Source organism: Monodelphis domestica, chromosome 7 (assembly GCF_027887165.1).
Source record: "Monodelphis domestica isolate mMonDom1 chromosome 7, mMonDom1.pri, whole genome shotgun sequence".
Lineage (NCBI taxonomy): Eukaryota > Metazoa > Chordata > Mammalia > Didelphimorphia > Didelphidae > Monodelphis > Monodelphis domestica.
Window position 1 is genome coordinate 92,743,427 of NC_077233.1, and position 25,406 is coordinate 92,768,832.

General features: G+C 39.1%; 1 protein-coding gene across 2 annotated transcripts in view; it reads left to right on the top strand.

The window, feature by feature from the left end:
- The window catches only part of SLC25A20 (solute carrier family 25 member 20), a 56,610-nt gene that overhangs the window by 13,818 nt on the left and 17,386 nt on the right, over nt 1-25,406 (top strand). For both annotated transcript variants that reach the window (XM_007499824.3, XM_003341705.4), the window contains exons 2-4: nt 11,227-11,319; nt 16,098-16,225; nt 24,381-24,471. In XM_007499824.3, the coding sequence (XP_007499886.1) occupies nt 11,227-11,319; nt 16,098-16,225; nt 24,381-24,471 (312 nt within the window). The remainder of the gene's footprint in view (nt 1-11,226; nt 11,320-16,097; nt 16,226-24,380; nt 24,472-25,406) is intronic.

The following is a 25,406-nucleotide window of genomic DNA, read 5'->3' on the forward strand; positions in this document are numbered from 1 at the left end:
CTCCTTATATCAATGTCACTATTTACTTTCTTTGAGAGTATTTCTGTCCTTCTATATCACCCATCTAGATTCTTCTTGCCATAATATACATAATAATCTTGCAAGTCACTCTCCCACTTTCTCAAGCTTCAATATATGGTTCACCATCTTTTGGTTTACTTCTTCCCGCTCTCTTCATACTTTCATATAATTTTTTTAAACATTATTTTATTTGGTCATTTCCAAACATTATTCATTGGAAACAAAGATCATTTTCTTTTCTTCCCTTCCCCCTCCCACCACCTCTCCCATAGCCGATGCACGATTTCACTGGGTATCACATGTGTTCTTGATTCAAACCCATTTCCATGTTGTTGGTATCTGCATTAGAGTGTTCATTTAGAGTCTCTCCTCAGTCATATCCCCTCCACCCCTACAGTCAAGCAGTTGCTTTTCATCAGTGTTTTTACTCCCACAATTTATCCTCTGCTTGTGGATAGTGTTTTTTAGATCCCTGCAGATTGTTCAGGGACATTGCATTGCCACTAATGGAGAAGTCCATCACCTTCGATTGTACCACAATGTATCAGTCTCTGTGTACAATGTTTTCCTGGTTCTGCTCCTTTTGCTCTGCATCACTTCCTGGAGGTTGTTCCAGTCTTGCAAGGCTCAGCGCAAAGCTGTCATGTTAGCCAATCTGCTAGGTGTGAGGTGATACCTGTAAACCTTAAAATTTCTTAGACTTAAAAATGTTGGAAATTTCACCATTGGGAAATTTCATACTTGAAAAATTTCCTATTGATAGTGGGAACTCTATTGGAATGTGAACCCCATTGGCATGGGAGGTTCCTCCTCCTCCCTTCTTAAGATTACTTTAGGACAGAAACCTTTTGCTGAACAATGGAAAGGGCTTTGACCTATGCTTAAGCATAGAACAGGGATTTCTTTGAGTCATGATTGATTTTAGAATTGATACAATAGAGAAACTTTGAATGACAGAACCAGGTCTTGGAAAATACAATTTCCACCCCACTCAGTCCTAACAGGATTTAGGAAGGGCTGCAGCAAAGGATCAAGATTTAATTATTGAGAATATGACCTTCAACAGACATGTGCAAAACCACAGACCTCTGGGCGGTCCTGGGTTAAGCTAGAGCCACCATTGGCACAGGGAGACATGGACAGTGATTGGTAGATGTGAGAACTGAGGGGAGGGAACTTGGATGGTTTCCTTAAAGATAGAGGGGTCTGAGGACTGAGGTGATTGGTTGGAGAGGTTTTGGTCTGAGAGGTGGTGCTTTGAGGGTTGGCTCTGAAGGAAGCTGGAGGTGGAGGCCCCTGAGACTGTTTCTCCATTTTGGTCACGTGAGTAATAGGGACTGATCTCCTTTCTTTGCCCCAGCTATCTAAGGGCTTGGCCCTTTTGGCCCAGCCTAAACAGAGGGGGTATTTAAGCCCTATTCCCTTCTCTCCCCTTTCTCTCTCCCTCTCTCTCTCTATCTCTAATACCTTTCTTCATCCTGTTTGTAATTAAACTCCATAAAAGGTTGACTGCTGACTTGAGTTTTCATTTAGGAATTACATAGCTGAATTCCTTGGCGACCTTAAATTAATATATATCAGTCTTTTAAAGTGATTTCCTTGTCACCTACCTTAGAGTTGTTTTGATTTGCATCTCTCTGATTATAAGAGATGTAGAACATTTTTTCATGTGCTTATTATGTCCCTTGCCCATTTATCAATTGGAGAATGGCTTGATTTTTTGTACAATTGATTTAGCTCTTTGTAAATTTGAGTAATTAAACCTTTGTCAGAGGTTTTTATGAAGATTGTTTCCCAGTTTGTTGCTTCCCTTCTGATTTTAGTTACATTGGTTTTGTTTGTACAAAAACTTTTCTTTCCCTTTCCAAAGGTCTGACATGTATACTATTCTGTGTTCACCTAATTTACTTATAGTTTCCTTCTTTATGTTCAAGTCATTCACCCATTCTGAATTTATCCTGGTGTAGGGTGTGAGGTGTTGATCCAAACCTAATCTCTCCCACACTGTCTTCCAATTTTCCCAGCAGTTTTTATCAAATAATGGATTTTTGTCCCCAAAACTGGGGTCTTTGGTTTTGTCATAAACTGTCTTGCTGAGATCATTTACGCCAAGTCTATTCCACTGATCCTCCTTTCTGTCTCTTAGCCAGTACCAAATTGTTTTGATAACCACTGCTTTATAATATAGTTTGAGATCTGGGACTGCAAGGCCACCTTCCTTTGCATTTTTTTCATGATTTCCCTAGATATCCTTGATCTTTGTTCTTCCAAATGAACTTAGTTATGGTTTTTTCTAATTCAGTAAAGAAGTTCTTTGGTAGTTCAGTGGGTATGGCACTAAATAAGTAAATTAATTTGGGTAGGATTGTCATTTTTCTTATGTTAGCTCATCCCACCCATGAGCAATCAATGTTTTTCCAATTGTTTAGATCTAGTTTTAACTGTGTGGAAAGTGTGTTGTAGTTGTGTTCATATAGTTCCTGTGTTTGTCTCGGCAGATAGATTCCTAAGTATTTTATATTGTCTAGGGTGATTTTAAATGGTATTTCTCTTTCTAATTCTTGCTGCTGAAATGGATTCATACTTTCAAACATCAATAAACACCACCATGATTTCTCCTCAAATACCTTGACTTCCCAGTTCATGAGATTCCACTCCTCCAAAATCTTTGCTGTACCATAGCTACTCATACAGATGTGTAGGGGTCATAATGGATGATGTACACATGAGAAAAATGAAAAATGAAATTGTCACACTGGAGCTTATTGCCAAATCAAGGATTCAGGAAAAAACAAGATATTATTGCACAAGTGTTTTCTTGTTTTGATAATATTAGAAAACCTCATGAGTTAAACATTCCATTAACAAATTCCTGATTTTCTACCTATAAGAAAGAATTGGTGGGCACCTCAAATTCTGCAATCAAAGTTTATCCTTTACCTCCTGCTTTAGATGGGAATTGACCTCCTGTCTCCTTTAAAGGTTTTTACATTAGCATTGAGATAATAGTCTTAGCAAGAAAGGAAATTTCCCAACCTTCTCTGGGTTCCTCCTATTTTGCATATCAAATATCCTTAACATCAATGGGACCTCACTAGTTAGGTACTTCCACATCTTGAGGATCTGATGATCAACATCCCCAGACTCTAAAGCATCTTACCATGTCTCCTGGATTTGTTCTTATTAATCTTCCCCTACCCATCTTTGTTATCCCTAGTCATGTAGCCATGAATTTATGAGCTTTACCTGGAATTTGGCAAACCTGTGTTTAATCTAGACTTTTCTATCTTGAAAGTATTCCTTTGAAGTAGCAATCTGTATTGTTTCCCCTTGTCTGTCACCAATCCACATCCATCATGTTTCAATGTGTAAGTGATTTTCCTCATAAATACCTCAAGCTAGAGCATGAGCTCCAGCTCTGCTCAAACCTTCCATTTGCTGTCTGCTTCATTCTTTCATGCTGAGTTGTCCCTCCCAGTCAAAGAACCCTGAGTTGACTTGACATAAGATGATAGTAGCTTAGAGCTCACCATCACCCATAATTGTACCAGTTATCTTCCAACTCCTAGGCACATGACCATATCAGCTCAATGCACTATATTGTCATATTTTCTCATTTTCACTGGGCCTTCACTCTTACCTGGCAATCTATTTTAAATTTTATTTTTCATTGATAGATTTTGTTTTTTATTCCACAGATATTTCCTGATATACCACTTCTGGCCCATGAGAATCTATTTTGTTACAGAACAACTGTATCTAACAGTATAGCCATTATTTCCCACTTGTAGTTCTCCAGCTCTATAGAGGAGGGAAATACCATTATTTGATCTGCATACCAAGATTAGATTGTAATCCTTTTTTTCTTTCATAATTAACTCTTATTTCACTCTCAACAGCATCTATTATGACTCTTCCATGTTCCTCTGGCTTTTCTCAGGAAAGGACATTGTTTCCTACTTAACTGAGAAAGTGAAGGCCAGCTTTAATAAGCTTTCTTTCCCCCTTTCTCTACGTATAACTCCTGTGTGTCATTACCCATCCTTTCCACTTTGTTCCAGTCTCTTAAGCAAGGAGGGCTCCTTCTTCTTTTTTTAACTTTTACCTTTCATCTTAGAGTATTGATTCCAGGGCATAAAAATGGTAGAGACTAGACAATGGGGGTTAAGTGACTTGCCCAGGGTCACACAGCTAGGAAGTGTCCAAGGCCAGATATGAACCCAGGAACTCTTATTTCTAGGCTTGGCTAGATTCACCTAGCTCCCCCTTTAAATTTTACTTTTCTCTTTTTTTATGATAGTCTTTTCTTCTCAAAAAACCTTACCTTCTGTCTTAGTGTTGATATAAAGTATCAATTCCAAGGCAGAAGAATGATAAGGAGTAGGCAGTTATGTTTAAGTGACTTTCCTAGTGTCACATATCTAGGAAGTGTCTAAAACCATCCAGATTCGAATCCAGGACCTCTTGTTTTCAGGTCCAGCTCTCATCCACTGAGCCACTTAGCTGCCTCGGTCTCTATTCTTCTTCCTCTTTTTTTTTTTTTGGTCTCCATTCTTCTTGAAAACCATTTGATCCCTTTCTCACACACCAATACCATTACTTTTCACTTGGATTGTCACAATAACCTTTTCTTTGCCTTCCCTCTTTCCAGGCTCTTCCTTTTCAATCCTGCCTGCCCTTTTCTCCCCATATAAAATCATCTTTCTAAAACAGCTCTTACCTTGTTCCTCCCTTGCTCAAAACCAATCTGGACTCTTTGTCTATAGGATAAAATGCAAGCCACTCATTTTGGTATTTAAGGCCTTCCATCATCTGGCTTCCTTTCCAGCCTAATCTCATTAGTTAGATAAACTATTTTCATTTATCTATATCTATTTTGAGGCTGGATATTCCTGTTACCCAAGCTGAAAATGTATGAATCACTCAAGGGCCTAATCCCATTACTTGTTAGCACCTGCACTTTTACCTGTTCTGTTTCTGACCTGGCTTGTTTGCCCTGCCTTTAGCCACCAGTTCACTCATCCCCTCTTCCTGAGGGCTCACCATATTAGTGCTATACTTTCTTTCTTTTTTTAAAAATTATTTAATTTAGAATATTTTCCCTTGGTTACATGATTCATGTTCTTTTCCTCCCCTCTTCCTTCCCCCTCCCATAGCCAATAAGCAGTTCCACTGGGTTTTACATGTATCATTGATCAAGACCCATTTCCATATTATCAATATTTGCAGTAGAGTGATTGTTTAGAGTCTACATCCCCAGTCATATCCCCAACAAACCATGTGATCAATCATGTTTTTCTTCTGTGTTTCTACTCCCACAGTTCTTCCTCTGAATGTGGACAGCATTCTTTCTCATAAGTCCCTCAGAATTTTCCTGGATCATTGCATTGCTTCTAGTAGAGAAGTCCTTTGCATTTGATTGTGTGTCAGTCTCGGTGTATAAGATTCTCCTGGTTCTGCTCCTTTTGCTCTGCATCATTCCTGGAGGTCATTCCAGTTCACATGGAGTTCCTCCAGTTCATTATTCCTTTCAGTGGTGCTGTACTTTCAAGGAATCCACTAATTTTAGCCTTCTCTGAGTAGGGATTAAAGGCTTGAATAATTATTGCACTTTTACTTAATACTTTATTTTACTTTTACTGGGCTAAGTGCTGGAGATAGAAATGCAAGCAACAAGATAGTTCCTGCCATCCAGGAGCAGAAGGTAGAAGAAATGGTATAAGTAGAGGAGAAAGTAGATACTTGGACCCTAGCAGGATAAGGTTAGGGATTACTTGCCAAGGCCATGGACCCCAGACAGAAATCAGTGGAGAGGAGGTAAATATGGTTATTGGAGCAGAGAAGTCATGGTTTGGAGGGTCTCTCCTTTCTAGTCCATTCTCCACACATCCTACCCAATTGATATTCCTAAAGCACAAGCCTAACCATTTCACTCCTGACTTCAAGAGATTCCTGAGGCTCGCCAGTGCCATTAGTACAAAATAAACTAGCATTTAAAGTGCTTTACAGTCTGCCCTTCATATACTCTGCTATTCAGTCAGACAGAATTTCTTGTTTCTCTGTACACTTTGTTTTATCTTCTGACTGTCTAGACTGCCTCTCATGCCTAGAATATCTCTTTTCTTCACCTTTGCCTCAACCCTCTTCCAGACTGGGCCCAGGCAGATGCTACCTTCTAAAAGACAACTTGCCCTATTTCCTTAGTTGTTAGTTTTGTACCTCTTTTCCACTATAATTTATTTCTTATATATAGTACCTTATATTAATTATAGAGTATAAGGTAAATTCCTGGAGGGCAGCACTAGTTTCATTTTAAATTTATAAACCCAGGACCTAGCATAGTGCATGGCACATTGCAGTCACTTCATAAATGCATGTCAATTTAAAATCCATGCATGCACTAGTTGCATACCCCCCCAGGTGAATATAATCTTTTTTTTCTTTAAATCTCCAATATTAGTCCCATAGCTTTCAGTAGTGTAAGGGGGGGAAAAGAGATTTTTATAAAAAAGGTTGGACTGGATTATTTTTAAAATAGGGTCACCAGGAATTTAATTAATTCCAAAGAGATTTATTTGCAATTTATTTGCAAGGTATAGAAAGAGTCAAGTTAGAAAATCAGAGAGAGGATAGGGTAAGATATCTAGCCTAAGCACTAACCCCTGGCTCAACCCAGGAAGGGGAGTTTAGTCCTTAGCTGGAGAGGCCTCAGTTTTGAGCTGATGACCTGAAAATGCAGGGAGCCTCTCTTAAGAGGATAGGTCTCCCCTGAGGTTAGTCTCTTCAGAAAATCCAGGAAAGGGGTTGGCTCTTTTCACTTACCACATGTCAGTCCAAAGGGAGAGATTCAAGGATAATCTCTCCAGGAAAGGTCTCAGGTCCAGTCAGCAGATTCTTCACCAACCTCCAACTCAAACTCAGAACTCCAGAAGAAGCTGAAGTTCTTTCTGAAGATCTCTCTCTGAAGATCTCCCCACAGGAAATTGTAACTCTCTTTTAAAGAGACTTTCTTTTGCGTCATTTCCTATGACTTCCCCTAATTTTACATCTACCAATCACAGTTGAATCTTTGCTTAGGATTGCTCAGGGGCAAGTCAGTTTGATTCTGATTTGTCACCCACTATTGCACATAGGGTCACAGACCTCTCCCACTTAATGATTAAGTGGGATAATTTACACTTTTGGTGATTAAATCTAAAAATGAGCAGGGGAGTTAATTTAATCTTCACAATCAGGGAAGAGTTAATTAATTTCATTTTTACAATCAGGGGAGAGTTAAATTTAATCTTTACAGTAGTAAGTTAGCTAAGTACATGTTTATTGTTGAATTCTATATTCTTTCCTCACAGTAATCCATGCAAATATAAATGATGTGACTCTGGGTAATCTAGGTTTAACTGGGTTAAAATATAAGGTCTTTGTTTAAGACTACCATTATACCTCCTTGACTGGTGGAAACATCCCCTGGTGATCACTTCCCAGATTGTGACACAGAGATCTTATTGGTTACAGTAGGAAACCTATTTAGAGGATAATGATTCTGGCTTCTAGAAGTGTTTAGATCCCTAGACTAGAATTTTAGCCTTATATGATCTTATGACTTAAGACTAGACCATAGCTTCCTAGTACTGGACCCTATAAAAAGAAACAGACATATCTACCAGAGATTTATAAAGATATGGAGAGAGCTGAAACATCAGACAGCTGAAAAATGACTTTGGTCCCAGAGTGTGAAGCCTGTCTATTGGCTCAAATTTTCCCCAATGGTCAGCCCAAGAGATGGTAGCATCAAAGTAGCAAGAGTTCTGAACCCCAATTTACTTTGTTGATTGATTGCCCTCGTCTTTTAATTGAGTGAGGGAGTTTAAGAGTTTACTCTAGCAACCTTACGTTTCTATCTCTTCCCTGGTTGTCCAAACCACAGGGTGGTGCTATATGTCTGGAGAATCATATAGACCTATATATTGGGAAGGTGGGATTCACTGGAGAGGGAAAAGAACTAAATGTACTGTTTATGGACTATTGTGACTCCTTCCTATGTTGGTTTGCTCCAACATAAAGTCTCAAACAGATGCTTCATCTTTTAATTTTTAACCTTGTTAAAGTGACCCTGGTTATATTTCCTATACTTGTACTAACTACTTTATAGTGTTGTCATAGAATTTATATTTTCTTTGGGGTGAAATAAAGGCTGCCCTGTACCTCAAATGTATTGTTACTTGGGCGTGTACACAGGGGTGGAAGGCCTTTTATCAACATTGGTAGAGATCTAGACAACTTTTTCTGAGCTTCTTAGTGGAAGCCATAGGTACAGACATGAGTCATGATTTGGTTTTTGAGATGTGGAGTGCCTTCCCCTAACTCCCTTAGCCATTAAATGTAGTTCTGTAACCCGAGAGTTTGGGGTGCCAGGCCACAGGGTATACAGGAGTTATAAGTACCATTTTTTTTTCTGTTCTAAACTTGACAAGCCCAAACCTTCCCAAAACAAACAAACAAACAACACCCCCCCCAAAAACAGAAAAAGATGACTTTATATTGCATAATTATATACAGCATATTTTTATTTTAAAGTAAAAATAAATTCAGCATTAAAGTACACATTCTTATTTGTCTGTCCCTTTCTCCATTTTCTTTTTCTCTTTTCTATGCATTTTAAAAGTATGCTGTTGACACTCTTTTCTTTGATATCACTACTCTTCTTTAATCTTCCCTTCTACTTTCCCAAAAAAGCTTCCTTTGTAACAAGTATAATCAAGCCAAACAACTCCATATATTGGCCCATGTCTGAAGTCATATATATACCTCTTAGTTGTTACTTCTCTGTAAAGAGTAGGAAGCAAATTCAATCATCAGCTCTTTGGAGTCATAATTGGTTGTTACACTGAGGCAATGGGAAAAATATTAGCCTTAGGGCCAGAAAGAACTCAATTGGGGTCACCTAGGAGGCTCAATGGATTGAGAGCCATATCTAGAGATGGGAGGAACTGGGTTTAGATCTGGCCTCAGATACTTCCTCACTATGTGACCCTGGACAAGTCACTTAACCCTCACTGCCTAGCTTTTACTACTCTTCTGCCTTGGAACCAATACACAGTATTGATTATAAGATGGAAAGTAAAGGTTTAAAGAAAAAAAAGGAAAGAAAGAAAGAAAGAATTGAATTGGAATCCAGCCTCAGATACTTTCTAGCTGTGTGACTTTGGGCAAGTCCATGAATTTCTCAGCCTGTTTCCTGATCTGTAAAATGGCAATAATGATAACATACTATCATAGGGTTGTCATGAGGATCAAATGAGGTAACATATAAAGTGCATTGCAAACCTTAAAAGATATATGTGCTTTACACACACACACACATATATGCACTGTAATTTTTGAGGCAGCAAGGTAGTGCAATGGATGGTTGTTTCTGAACTGACTAGTTGTGCCCAACTCTTTGTGCCCTGTTTGGAGTTTTCTTGGCAAAGATATTGGAGTAGTTTGCCATTTCCTTTTCTAGTTCATTTTACAGATGAGGAAACTGAAGCAAACAGATTTAAGTGACTTTTCTAGAGTCATACAGCTAGTAAGTATCTGAGGCCAAATTTGAATTCAGGTCCTTCTGACTGCACACCTGGTGCTCAATCTACTTAGCCACCTACTTGCCTCATAGTAGAAGGTATTGGACTTCAATTCAGTAAGTTCTGAGCATGAAATATTGTACCAGTCACATACTAGCTGTGTGACCCTAGTATCTGGCATTGTGTTTGACTCAGAGTATGTGCTTAATCAGTACTGGTTGAATTGAATTTCATAAGAAAAGTCCTAACAAGCAAAGAATGGGTAATTTGATTAATCAGAGCCAAACACATTCTCAATTGGAAAAAATGGATTTTATTAATGGAATTTACTTGATCTTTTATCATCATTGGTTTTTCTTACAGGGACAGAGACATTTTTCTTTGTATCCTGGCTCATTTGCCTTCTCTTACGCTTTCTTCAAAAGTTCTTAGTTGATTTTGTAATAATAACTGACATTTACCGAACTCAAATGTTTGCAAAGCATTTTACAAACATTGCTCTCATTTCACCGATGAGGATATTGAGACCCAGATCTGTTAAATTATTTGCCCAGGGTCACACATCTTAGAAATCTCTGAGATGGGATTTAAATTCAGATCTTCATGACACCATCTTCAGCAGTCTGTTATTCCACTTGTTCTATATTCCCATAAGGTTTGGTCTCTTTTTGGCCACTGTCTTTTTCTTGTTCTTGGCATCTATTTTTCCTTCCTTATTTTAAAAAAAGATACAAACAAAATCTTCACTACCTTATAGGTATTTTTTTTTTAAACCCATACCATCTCCTTAGAAGCAATAGTCAGTATCATTTCCAAGATAGAAGAGCAACAGCAATTTCAATAAGATAAAGCTGGAATCAAAAGTTAGAGGGCCTTGAATGTCAGTGTAAGGATTTTAGACATGATTTTCTGAGCAGTAGGAAAACATTATACTTGTTCTTAAGCATAGGAGTGATATGATGAAAATACAGTACTTTAGAAAAATGAGTCTGGGCATTGATTGAAGAAGAAAGGAGCAGGAGGCAAGGGATCAATGAATGATAATATTGGTATAGTAAAGTACTTTATATTTTTTAGGGATACAGATATTATAGACTAGAGTAAATAAGTGGTCAGGGACAAAGTCACTTGTGAGTTACTAGCATGGAACATTAGTTGAAGCCATGAGTAGGTGAGTTCTATGAGGGAGTTAATGAAACAGAAAGCCAAGGGCCACTCTTTTTGGAAAGTCCTACAAAGAAAGAGGATGGGAGAAAGAGGATGGAGTAGTCAGGGAGGCAGAAGAAAAGCCAGAGTGGTGTCTTAGAGAGAGTTTCAAGAAAGATTCAAATGATTTGCAGTCTCAAATGTGGCAAAAAGGGAAATGGATGAGGACAGAGAAAAATTGGATTTTGTAAGAAAAAAGTTATTAGGCCCTTCAAGTGTGCATTTTCAGTATAGCTTTGTAGGGATGGAAGTCAGAACCCAAGAGACTGGGGAGAATAATGTGTTTTAAGAAAATAGAAATGTGAGCTATCACCTCCATATTCAGAAAGTTTGACAGCAAGAAGAAAAAAGATAACAAGGGAGTGGAAAATCCTTATATGAGCCAATCTGTTCTGAATAAATGATAGATGACTGCATTTTGATGCTTATTTTACAGGTAAGGCTCCAGACTCAGCCAAAGGGTCAGCAAGGACAACCTTCCCTCTACTCTGGGACGTTTGACTGTTTCAGAAAGACACTTGTTAAAGAGGTAAGAACCTTGCCATGACCTCCCTTAGACAAACACAGTCTTTTATTATTTTTTTCAGAACAGGATGTCTACATTGTCTCTTCTTTCTGATCTTTTTTGTCAAAGTCTTTTTTATCCATTGACCCCATCAAACCATTACTTTGTATGTATAAGCAGATCTTATGAAACGACTCCCTTTTATAGGTAGTCAGATAAAGACTGGCATTGAACCAAGATTAGGGAGGAGGATCTTGCATCTAAATTAGCCTGTAGTGACTAAAGTTGCTTATCAAATCTGTAGAAGAATGAGCTAGTTGTTCTCTCTCCCCACTGCCTTCCCCAACTTTTGATTCTTTTGATATAAAAATAAAAGGTAGCATGGTTATTCTCAGATACATCCCATCTCTGACTATCTCTCTTTCACCCTTGCCACTAACAGTAACCCTTCCCATGTTAACAAGGGTGAAAAAAACAGTTTAAGAAAACCAACTGACATACTACCTGTTGTAAAAACTAAATTAAATTAACACTCTGATCCTTATAGAGAGCTGTTCTGAACTATTCAAACTGGCCACGTGATTGCTTCTCTCATGGCTTTCTATCTCAGCCACTGGCCTTTCATGCCATGTCCAAGGGAATAGAGACAGCGTACTTCCTGGAACCCCTCTTTTATTTCTTCTCCTTTGCCCCTGGTTTTTATCCTGATCCTTTCTGGGTTCACATGCCTAGCTCACTATCTCGTGGCTCACACTGGAGTGTTCTCATGTGATGTAGTTCACACAGCACAGGGACAAAGGTAGGACGACCTCAGTACATGTTTTCTGGGGGAGGGGGTTCCCTTTACACACCGTAATAGCATATGCAGCATTCAACATCCATAGTTCTTTTCCAGTTAAAGGGAAGGGAGGTACATTTCCTTATTTCTCTTTCTGGAGCCAAGATGGGTCAATATAATTATACATAAGCTCATGCCTCTTAAAAATATTAGATATTTGCCCAAACACCTTGAAATAAGACACTGACCAAGTTTATAGTTAATGAATGTCACAGTCATTTTTTTAGGTATTTCAAACGTAGTAATGTTGAGGAAGTGATTAAAAGATACATTTATTGCTTGGCTCATTGTACTATGTATCTGTTGGGATTTTACAAGGATTTACTGCAAGCAACTCCTCTTTCCCCCTTCCTGGAGGAAAGAGACTTGTTTGTCTAGTTTTCACGGAGAAGTTTTATGCTGAAGACAACTCTTTTCCTCCCACCCTCACAAAAAAGAAGAGAATTGTTTGTCCAGTTCTCACTAAGAACTTTTTTTCTGCTAGTTACTTCCTCAATTCTCATAAAAAAATTAATAAATCTTTGATTCCTTTTTTTGGTAGGTATTGAAAGGTTACTATGACATAGATGAAAGAAAAAGCAACAGACTTCACAGTGATTGACTTGGTTGGTTTGGGAGTGGGTTGGAAAGAATAATTCTTGAGATATAAGGAGTAGGAGAGGCTGATTGTTACCAGTGGGGTCTGAAGGGAAACTGCCTCTGGGAAGGGAACCTTATAAGGGCATCAATAAATTTAGGTGCCCTTCCTATTCAGAGGTGCTCCTTGTATGGGGTGGGGTTGAAGTGACCAAGATATAATCCACTGTTGCTATTTGCAGAGCCTGTTGATGGTTGCCACAGAGTTTCAAAGGCCACTGCAGTTCCTGAAATGACTGTGTATCATTTGAACCAGAAGAAGGACAGGGTTAGTGCAAAAATAGCTCCTGCAAATTTGACCCAGAGGAGATCCTTTGAAGATCATCAGCTAGTATTTGTTGTATGGCCAGTGATACCTCATTCTGTGTTCTGTAAATCAAGGACAACAAACTCAATTCCATCCTTCCAGGAGTTCTCATGCCATAATCTTAGTTACTCTTTTGGGCTCGTGGTTCAGAGTCCTAGATTGTGCTTCAAGCTTTAACATGACCTTGGACAAGTTGGACTTTTTGGAGCTTCAGTTTTCTTGTCTATCAACTAGATGTGATAAACCCTATCTTACCAGTCAGTTCATTAACAAGCATTTATTCACAGGGTTTTTGTGAGGCTTTAATATGGAGGCATCCATATTTTTCACATCTAAAAAATGTAATGTTTTGAAACCCATAGATGTAGTTAAGAAATCCATATATATATATGGGATACATAAATGTAAGTATATAATGAAATTCAGTCCCAATTATAGTTTCCAGTATAACCAGGTATGCTAACATTCCTTTGTTTGTTCATTCATAAAGTTATTCAGTAAAAATTTATTGAGCCTCTTCTGACTACTAGTGTTTCTTAGAGGTACTTTGTTCTAGAAAGATACAAAATCTGTAAAAGGCCCCTGCCCTTCCAATGCTAATATTCTAGTAGGAGGATGAGACACAAACACACCATTCCTGCCACTGCTGTTATTTGAGAATCCGTCAGAGTGCTCTATGAAATCCTAGGAGAAGATCATCATCGAGGAAATCAGGAAAGGCTTCCTTGCAGAAGAACATTGTATTTGAGCTAGATTGGGAAAGAATTCAACAGGCAGAGGGAGGAGTGAGTCAAGTCCGGGTGGAGGAGCTCTTGGCAGGCACAGAGAGCAATCTGAGTAAAGGCCCTGGAGCAAGAAAGCCCAGGATCTATGTTCAGAGGGCAGAAAAGAGTTTGGCTGAAGGGGAGAAACAGAAGTAAGGCTGGGAAGTTTGTGGAGAGATTTCATGCCAGGCAGCTAGGTGGTACAGTGGATCTCAGAACATCAGGTTTGGAGTCAGAAATCAAATCTGACCCCCAGACACTTATTAGCTGTGTGACTCTGGGCAAGTCACTTCTCTTTGTCTCAGTTTCCTCCTCAATGAAAAGAACTAAAGAAGGAAATGGTAAACCACTCTAGTATCTTTGCCAAGAAAACTCCAAATGAGGACATGAAGAGTCAGAAACTATTGATATAACTAGGTAGCAATAATGAATCATGCCAGGCATAGGGATTTAAACTTTTTTTCTTTAAGAATGTTTTCATTTCATTTTTTTCTCAATGACATATAGACATAATTTTTAACATTTTTTAAAATAATTTTTTAGTTTTCTTCCTCCTTCCCTTCCCTTTCTCCTCTGCTTGAGGAGGCAAATATTTTGATATAGATTATCTATGTGCAGTCATGCAAAACATATTTCTATGTCAGCCATATTTCAAAAGAGAATAGAGACCCTTCCCCCCCAAAAAAGCCCCAAGAAAAATGAAGTGTTTTATTTTTATTTTTATTTTTTTTATAAAAACTCTTACCTCCCATCTTGGAATCAATACTGTGTATTGGTTCCAAGGCAGAAGAGTGATAAAGTCTAGGCAGTGGGGGTCAAGTGACTTGCCCAGCATCACGCAGCTAGGAAGTGTCTGAGGCCAGATTTGAACCTAGGACCTCCCATCTCTAGGCCTTCCCCCTAGGAGTTTATTTTCAAGGCAATGAGAGTCACTGAAAGGTTATGAGTAGGTGAGCAATATGAATAGGCCCATACTTAGAAAAGACAGATCTGTATCATCAGTGTTATGAAAAATGATTAGAAATATAAGGTAGAGTTGGGAAGACTGATTAGGAAGTTCTTGTAGTTGTCCAAATAAGTGGTGACTAGGTTGGCATCAGAGAAGGCTAAGTTGTGGAGCCTGTCTTTCCAGTCAGATTTCCCCTGCTGAGTACCCCTGAACATACTCTGTACCTCAGTGTAGCTAATTCTCCACTCTTAGACAGGATTGCCTATTGGGTATTCCTGAAAACAGCATTTCTGATCTCTTTCTTTGTGCATTTTGGCTTCTGTGCTGCCTCTTGACTTCCCTAGCTTCTTTCAGAGCTCGGCTCAATAGCCACTTCCCAATGAGTGATCATCTAGTCATTGCTCGAAAACCTCTAATAATGGGGAGCTCTCTACTTATTGAAGCAGTCTATTCCATTTTTTGTATAGCACTGATTATTAGGAAGACTCATCTTAGGTCAAACTGAATTATTTCTCCCTATAACTTCTATCCATTCCTCCAAGTTCTACCCTCCGGGGCCAAGTAGAACAAATCTAATCCCCCTTCCATATGATTCTGGAATTCAGATATTTGAAGACCACTGCCACATCCTAAACTATCCATTCCTTCACCTGGTCTTCATGCCATGGTTTCTAGTTCCCTCAACATCTTATTCTCCACTGAATGTGCTCCTAGTTTGTCAGTGTCATTCCCAAACTGTGCCATCCCATAGTGACAGATAATGCTCTGGCCAGATCAGAGACTAGCAGAGCACAGCAACCCTTCCCATCCTCCCTCCATTCCTCTCATTCTCCCTCCCTCTTGAACTTTCCTTCTATTATTACAAGCTAGGATCATATTCACTTTGGGGCTGCCAAATTAGCACCTGTGCTGGAGGGCTCAACTAGAGGAATGTCCATACTGCATAGCAGAACAAAGCCTGGGTCTATCAGATTCCTGCTCTCTTTCCTCTTTGCCAGGATTTCTTGTGAAGGGAAAAAGTGGAACGTTAAAGGATGTAGTCTTTATCTTTTCAATTAAGAAACTTTTCTCATGAACACGGATATAGTGGAATGGGCATTGGACGTGGGAATTGAGACCCTATATTCAAATCTTAGTTCTGCTACTTACTAATTGTGCGACCTGGGGCAAATCACATGACCCCAATAAGCCTCAGTTCTTGAATCTGGAAAATGAGGAAGTTGTCTTAGATGATCTCCCTCAGAAGTCCTTTCTTAATCTAGAAGCTAAAATGTGGTGTCCAGAGCTTGTTTGCACATTGTCTTTCAGGGTATTCAAGGCCTGTATCGGGGAATGGCCGCTCCCATTATTGGTGTCACACCCATGTTTGCTGTATGCTTCTTTGGCTTTGGATTGGGGAAAAAACTACAACAGAAGAACCCAGATGATGTACTGACGTAAGTGCTTCAGGTCACCTTCAGAGATGCTTTATGTTCTGAGTTGAAGAAAACCTATTGCAAAGTATTTTCTGCCTTATTTCATTAATTGAAGCAGTGAGAGAAAAGAATTCAGGCTAAAAACAGATTTTAGGTAATAAAGTTCTGGATTACCCATCTCTGCCTTCTTGTTCAGAGCAGGGACTCTGCTAGTACAGTGGGCAAGTGTTCATACTTAGCCACAGAATAGCCTTCCTATAAAAAACATCTCACTGACAGGCATTTCTTGTCCCCAGGGCAATCTCTGGATAGGTTCATGGGTAAGTAGGGAGGTGTTTTGGGAAGCTTTGTCCAAGGCAGCATGGTGTAATGAGAATAAAGCTGATGTGACCTATGAAGACCTGGATTTGTTTTAAAGACTGTTCTGTTACTCACTACATGTGTATCTAACCTGATGCAAGGCCCTTCCCCTCTCGTGACCTCATTTTTCTGCTCTATAAAATGAGTTGGTTACATTGAATCCAGCAGTTTGTTATGATTAAGATTCTCTGGAGACCATATCTTAATTTATAATTATTAAATAACAAAATAGTCCAAAGAAAGAAAAGGCTCCAGCCAGCTATGGCCAACAGCCCTTTTAGCTGATGTCCTCTGCTAGCTGGCCCCAAGCCAGACCACATGTACACTGGTGCTCTCTGCCTCCTCACCTGTGATTCCAATGCAAGAAACCTCTACTTTATCCTCCTACTCCCATTTTCTGCTTTTTGTGACATCCCTTTTCCTGAGTCCCTCTGATTTGTAGGATTCTGACCTCAGTCTGGCAAGAGGTGGGTCTTCTGGACTCCAAGTCTTCTGAATAGCCATACAATACCAATACAGTGTTTTCTAGCATGACACACAAGAAGAGGGAGGACTCCACCCATCAAAAAGATACTGTTCAGAAGTAGTATTTTTTGCTTTAAAATCAAAAGGTAATCTCAGCATGCCAAAAAGTGGTACAGATTAATATTGACTTTCCACACGTTTCCAAACTTTGTATGGAAACTACAAATCTGTAAGTGCACCAAGCATTTTTATTTGATTGTTTAGGGTCTAGGGTATAGTACTTGTAGCTAGAAAACCTGGACTCAAATGCCTACACAGAATCTTAGCAGCATGTGATAATTGATAAATCACACCTTTTCAGATTAGTACCCCTTTTGTAAAATGGAGATTTTGGACAACCTACCTCATGCAGTTGTGGAGAAAACACTTTGCAAACCTGAAACTTCTTTGACATATATATATAAGCTTATTATTAAGTCAATACATTAAGGGCCTGTGATTTTTTTTTTCTTTAAAACCCTTACCTTCTGTCTTGGAGTCAATACTGTGTATTGACTCCAAGGCAGAAGAGTGGTAAGGGCTAGTCAATGGGGGTCAAGTGACTTGCCCAGGGTCACACAGCTGGGAAGTGTCTGAGGTCAGATTTGAATCTAGGACCTCCCGTCTCTAGGACTGACTCTCAATCTACTGATCTACCCAGCTGCCCCCTTGGGCCTTTGATTTTTGTCAGTGTGGGAACTTAAACATTTCAACTTATCAGTAACTGCTGATAGGGTTATTGAGTTAAAATGAATCTCTAGTAATTGAATGGCTAGTAAGGAGCAAAAGTGGCATTTGAACCCAGTTTCCTGTCTTCAACTCTAGCACTCCATCTAATATGCCATGCTATTTTTATTATAATAATTTTATCATCATATATTTTTGATCAATCTATTAATAGTCCAGCTATTATAGCACAAGGGTCCACAAATTTTTTTGATCATAAAAAATTGTGTTCTTTTACTCAGTAAAGTTGATGATTATTAAATAAGCTCTAAAGATCCTTCTAGGTGTAAGTCTTATAGTTCCATAAGCTTTATTCTTGGAACCACAAGTGAGAATGTTCCTTATTGTCTTCCCTCCTCAGTTCTTGTGAACTGAGGAAAAAAGGGATATTTTTATTCTTTATACCATGCTTATGTATTTTTTTAGCAATTTCTCCAGGTGGATGAGGTAGGTTATTATTGTTTTCCATATTTTACTTACTTTTAGGAAAGTGAAGTCCAGCATGAGGCAATGATTAAGTTAGAATAAGACCTCAAAATTGACTGAAGCACTCTGGCTTCCAGTTTGTTCTAACAAATATGGTTCCTAAGATGTAACGAGTAGTTAAAAGAAATATTTTAAAGCTAGAGAAGCATATGCAAACTTTATTGGTAATTCTTATTTAAAATCATCCCTGCCAAAAAGGGTGGCCAGCCCTGATGCTCTGTGTCTTCTGTGGCAAAATCAGGGAGCAGATGGCAATAAGGAATGATGGATTCCCTCTGACAACACACATCTGTCACTGTGGGGCTCCCTGCTAGGCATCTGGCTCTGGCACCAGCAGGATCTCCTTTCAGATCTCTGGCCATGATCCTTAGCAAAAGGCCAGCTGGACTATGAATCCTAGTCAGAGACAAGACTCAGTCAGTCCCCTCCCCAGATGAGAAGAAGTGAAAGAGCCTGGCAACCTCAATTTATCATCACTGGCATTTGACTACTACAACACACACCTGCTCACATCTGATTGGCTCAGTAGAGACCTTTCTGCATTTTCAAGAGTTATGTGCCTAAGTTTCTTGGGACTGTTTTTTCCAGAGGAAGCCACAGGTGTCCTATGATTTCAGTCCCAAATGACATCTATAAAGGATACTTGTTAGCCTTCACTGGACTGCTAGCACTCCATGAGTATTGGGGCTAAGGGGGCACAAAGTCTACTTTGGCCTCAGATGTCTCTAGTTTTATAGTATATCCATCCATATTTCCATTTCTAAGTGCCCACTTTGTACAGTCACATGCGGGGAGAGGTGCAGGTCTTTAAAAAGACATAGTCCCTGCCCTTCTGGAGATCAGAGGTCAATGGCATGTGCTGATTGATATCATTAGACAGTGGTACACAAAGGCATTAGTGGCTATAGCAGAGATTGGAGACTTAGGCCTGAAGTCCTGGAGCTATGCTACAATACCTGAACCTGCATGTACCCAAGCAACTAAAAATGTTTCTTCACTTGATTCTGGCAAGATTTGCTTCCTAAAATGGAAATTAGACATGTTGAACAGAAATAGGCCAGGAAGATAGAGCTACCTTTTATGGATCTTGCTTGCCTAGAAACAGATACCAGGGAGCAAAGGTGAATAAAGGCAGAAGCACTTTGCCTTTGCAGTCCGTGGGAAGAATTATGCATACAAAGTTTCTGAATGGATAAGGGCTGTGGTGAGTCAGGGGACTTCAATTAGGGTATTGGCGAGGGTAAAAACTAGGGCTGGGACTGAACACATTTAAGTGGGAATCTCTCATTGGTGGTTTGCAGTCATTCTCTCCAAAAAGGTCTCAGACTTGCCCCATCACTGAGTTGGAAGGGACCTCATTCAACATCTGTCTCAAACTTTCCATTGTATAAGAATTCCCTCTGAAGTTCTCCAGTGAGGGGTAGCCCACTTCCTCCTCAGGCAATTCATCTCACTTTTTAATTAACTTTAAAGGTTAGGGACATTTTGCTCACCTCTAGCTTCAAATAACTTTTTAATTTAAAATTTTGAGTCTTGAATTCTTTCTCTCTCTCCTTTCCATCCCTGAGATGGTATACAATCTGGTATAGATTTTACATGTCCAATCATGCAAAACATTTTTCACATTAGTACTTTTGTGAAACAAAATTTGAAAAAAAATGAAGGAAGTAAAATATAGTATACTTTGGTCTGAATTCACACTTCATCAGTTCTTTCTCTGGAGGTAGATAGTATTTTTCATCATGTGTCGTTTAGAATTGTCTTAGATTATTGTATTGCTGAGAATAGCTGTCATTCACAAGAGTTCATCATACAATATTGCTATTTCTATAGATAATATTCTGGTTGTGTTCACTTTACATCAGTTCATTTAATATTTCCAGGTTTTTTGAGTTCATCCTGCTTTTCATTTCTTCTAAGCACAATAGTATTCTACTACAGTCATCTATCATAATTTGTTTAGCCATCCCCCAATTGTTGGACATCTCCTCAATTTCTAGTTATTTACCACCACAAATACTTTTGTATATATAGGTTCTTTTTTTTTTTAAATAAATATCTTTGGGATACAGACTGAGTAGTGGTATTTTAAAGGCAAAGGATCTTTATAGGCCTTTGGACAGAGTTTCAAATTGTTCTCCAGAATGGTTGAATCAATCAACTCCTCCAGCAGTGCATCATTGTCTCATCCCCTCCAATATTTTCTTTCATAATAGCCAATCTGATAAGTATGAGGTGGTACCTCAGAGTCGTTTTAATTTGCATTTCCTTCATCAATAATAAATAAAGCATTTTTCATATGACTATAGATAGCTTTGATTACTTCATTTGAAAACTGTTCATATCCTTTGACCATTTATCAGTTGTGAATATCCTGACTAGTTGTTTGGCCCCTTTATCTTCTGTGATCTGAGAGCTCCAGCAGCCTTTGCTACTGATTCAGCTGTCCCCAAAGCCTGTGCTGGGTTGCCAAGGTGAGACCTATCTTGGTGTGCTTGGTATGTGCTCCACTTCCACTTCAGTGTGACAGTCCTTTCCTTTTCTGCCTATCTTCTAATGGACTGGAAAATTGTTTCACCCCATTATTTTGTGGATCCTACTGCTTTAGAATTCATTTTGAAGTATTATTTTAAGGTTTTTAGAGGGAGATTTGGGAGCGATTAGGCAGGTCCTGCCTTTTCTCTGCCATGTTAACCCCACATGCCTTTCCCCTTCCCATTCCTTCTTTAAACTGCTCCTAAATTGTTATGATCCTGAATCCTTTTACTACTGTAGGATTTTAATAATAATCAAAAGAGAAGGAAAAGAAAAAGGGTTCTTTCAGTCAAGTGAGCAGAGCAAAGAGAGCCAGAGACTCACACCTGCAGTACCTTACCAGAAGCACAAGCTCTGAAAAAAGAGCCTCGCAGTGTGGGTCTCAGCCAAATTTATCTCTCAAGCATCCTTACATAAAATGAGGATGTAACTTAAAAGGATGCTGGGAATTATCATAGTAATTAGAAGAAGTATACAGAGACAGAAGGTGTGGGACTGTTTAGGATGATAGTGAAAAAAAGGTATTGTACATTTCATGGAGGGAGTTACTACAATTTGAGTAATAAAGTAATAAAAAAAAATAAAAAAAAATAAAGGCAGGTCCTGCCTTTTCTCTGCCATGTTAACCCCACATGCCTTTCCCCTTCCCATTCCTTCTTTAAACTGCTCCTAAATTGTTATGATCCTGAATCCTTTTACTACTGTAGGATTTTAATAATAATCAAAAGAGAAGGAAAAGAAAAAGGGTTCTTTCAGTCAAGTGAGCAGAGCAAAGAGAGCCAGAGACTCACACCTGCAGTACCTTACCAGAAGCACAAGCTCTGAAAAAAGAGCCTCGCAGTGTGGGTCTCAGCCAAATTTATCTCTCAAGCATCCTTACATAAAATGAGGATGTAACTTAAAAGGATGCTGGGAATGTAGCTCAGGTGTAGCAAATTTTCCATGTGCACACTATCTTTGTCACCCTTCACTGAATATGCCAGCCTATGTTTCTCTCAAAAATATTCACACAACCTTTGGAGTATTTATATTTAAAAGATGCATAATTAGTTCAAGGCTTATCATGCCAGCCAGAGTACCAGCCTGGTACTTCTGGGATAGCTGCATATAAAATTTTGGCTAGTCATTTTACCATATTTCTGCTCAGTTTGGGGTGGGTAAGTAAGTGCTTTGGACATAAATTAATATAATGACTTTCAAAAAAGCCAATGAAAATCCATTTCATTACTTTGAGTCTCACCCATATATATGACTATCTTCTGGTGTCAGAGCGAAAGGTAGAAGATTCAGAGTCTTAGTCTGTTCTCTGCTTCCAACTGGTAGTGAGTTAGTAGGAACCTAGTTAGAATTGTGATTACAGTGTTTAATATATCACCTTACTTGTGGAAAGGAACATTTTTTTTCCTCCATAGTGTTTGCTCCATATAGTTCTACTAGTCCTCCCTTTATAAGTGAGATACTTCCTCTCCTCCATTTTATCACCACCACATAAGCCACCGAATTCCCCACCATCTTTTTGGTAAGCATAAAACTCTCCCAGATTCCAGGAATCCACTTCCTTTGTAAGGGTTGGACTGTGGCTCTGTAGTCAAGGCTTTAACAGGTGAATAAGAGTTGTACAGTTTTCCTTGAGCCTATTCTGAAGTTTGGGGGACAGGAAAAGGATTTAAAAGAGGAATCCCTAATCCCTAATCTCTGAATCCCCCTTTCAATCTGAAAAATCAAACTCTTCTAGGTGTACAATTCACCAGATTTACTGTGGCCAAGCAGAAGAGTTTTTCAAAAGTATTTCCCAAGATGTTGTTGAAATGTAACCAATGCCAATTCTGTTACTTATCCCTACTGACCAGTCCCAAAGGTTGGTCTGAATAAGGAATGGAAACTGAGTCAGACAAGCCATATAAGCCACTACTGGAAAGGCTATGAAATAGTGAAAAAAAGGACTAGATCTGGGATCAAGAGAGACCTGGGTTCAAATCTTTTTTTTTTTTAAATATTTAATTCACTAATTTAGAATATTTTTCCGTGGTTATATGGTTCATGTTCTTTCTCTTCCCTTTTCTCTCCTCCCCGCCCCCTATAGTCAACAAGCAATTCCACCGGGTTTTATTTGTGTCATTGATCAAGACCTATTTCCATATTATTAATATTTGCATTAGGGTGATCGCTTAGAGTCTACATCCCCAATCATATCCTGGGTTCAAATCTTGCCTCCGATCCTTACTAGGTATGTGACCACAGGCAAGGCTTCTCTGAGCCTCCATTTCTCCATATGTAAAATGAGGTTAATACCTCACATTGATTTCTCAAGGTTATGAGATCAGACAAGATTAATATATGTAAAATACTTTGTTAAACTTAAAACACTATCAATTGTTATTATGTTTTTATTAGTTCTTTGGCAGTAGACCATGTATAAGGGCAAACATAGAGATGATGTTATGTGCTGGAGGTGGTCAGGCAGCTTCACAAAATTAACTGACCAGATCTGCTATCTCTCATCTCTTACAACCAAGTCTGAGCTTTTTAATGTCCACTTCATGACTAAACCAGACTTTCAGAAAGCCTAACACAGGAAGCCCAGGTCCCTTCTAGAAGTCAGTCAATTCAGGCAGGATATTGTAAACATCTGCTATGTGCCAGACACTGTTTTAGGCACTAGGGGTACAAGACAAAAATGAAACAGTACCTACCCTTTAAGGAACATGCATTCTGTTGGGAGATAAAACATGTACATGCATAAATATTTACAGTGATTTGGAGACAGGGCAGGCACTAATAGCCGGAAGATTGGATGAGGTAGGGCTTCGTAGCAGGCAGTTTCTTAACCTAAGTTTTGGAGGAAACTGGATTTTAAGAGGTGAAATTGAGGAGGAAAGTGCATTCTAGCCATGGGGGACAGCCTGGATAAAAGCAGAGAATGGAGATGGTATTTCATGTGAGTTCATTGTAGCAGGGGTAGGGAGTGTGTACAAGGTAAGAATAGCTTATGATCCTGGCAGATGGGTTAGAGCCATCTTGTGAAGGGTTCAGCAGCACACACAGCTCTGGATCTTGAATCTGTAGTTTACTCAGCTCCTTGAGTAACATTCAGCTCTGAGTTGTAAAAGAGATGGGACTAGACTGGCTCAGTTCTATCTACCTCCTTCCTGATAATGTGAGACAGCCATTAGCCATTCCACACACCCTTAATGCTAAACTATTCAGCCTTGGAGGTCAGAGTGTTCTCAGTTTCTTGGTTACCCTTAAGAGACAACTTGAATCCACATTGGGTGTCTTTTAGGAAGTGAGATTGCCTCTTAACCCAGACCTCCTATTCTTTTTGGTATGGAAGGACCTAGTGTAAAACCTTCCTAGGCCTTTAGTTTCCTTCCTTGGGCCTTGGAAAATCAAGACCAAAAACAAACAAACAAAACCCCCTTTTAACTTTGTAATTGTGGGTCTTCCTTTTGTGACCTTACAAAGTACAACTGTTTGGATATAAAGCTGCCTCATTTCTGGAATTTTCTACATCCTGTGTAGTTAATCACTGACTCTCTACTACTCTTTTTTCCCCCCAATCTAGTTATCCCCAGCTATTTGCAGCTGGAATGTTATCTGGTGTATTCACAACAGGAATCATGACCCCTGGAGAAAGAATCAAATGTCTATTACAGGTAAGTGAGAGGAAGATGTTTTGCTCTTCAGTTTTATTGCTTTTGTTTCTCATTTCTTAAAAGTCTCTCTATCCCTTAAATACTAGCTGTTAGATATATGTGCAAAGTGTTTTCAATATGTGCAAAGAGTTTTCAAGGTTTATAGGAATATGGGACCTTTTAATTATCTTTCCGTCCATCCATGTACATACATTAAATGCCCCCTGTATGCCATGCGCTATGCTAAGTGCTAGTGATAGACACAAAAATGAAAGGATCACTTTTCCCAAGGAGCTTAAATTCTTTTAGATCCAGACAAAAGAGAGGAAAGTGAAATTTTAGGGGAAGACCTAGCAGCTAGAGATTAGGAAAAGCTTCATGCACTGTACTATAAAAGTTGATGCTTGAGCTATTCTTTTAAGGAAAGATTTAAGGCAACAGATGGAGGTCAGGAGAGAGTGTATTCCAGAAATGAGACAGCCAGTACAAAGGGATGCTGGGCTTCCTTGTGCGAGGACAAATAAGAAGCACAATTTGACTGGACTGAAGTGTATATAAAGAGACATCACATATAATAAGGATGGAAAGTCTGTATTTGATCCTAGGTGTAACAGAGAGCCATTGAATTTTATTATGTAGGAGAGTGACGTAACCAGACTTGCACTTCAGGGAATCCCCCATCCCACCCCATTGTGTGAGGGGAATACTTGAGGCTAGGAGACCATTTAGGAGGCTTTTGGAAATAACCTTGTCAAGAGGTGGTAAGGGTCTGAACTTAAGGTGATGGCCATGTGACTAGAGAGCAGGGGACAGATGCAAAATATGTCACTGAGGTAGAAACAATGGGATTTGACTAAGTGGAGGTAGACTAAGGGGATGGCTCCAAGGTTGTGAATCTGGCTCATTAGAAGGTTAGTGGTACCTTTGATAGAAATAGGTAACTTAAGGGGGCAGAT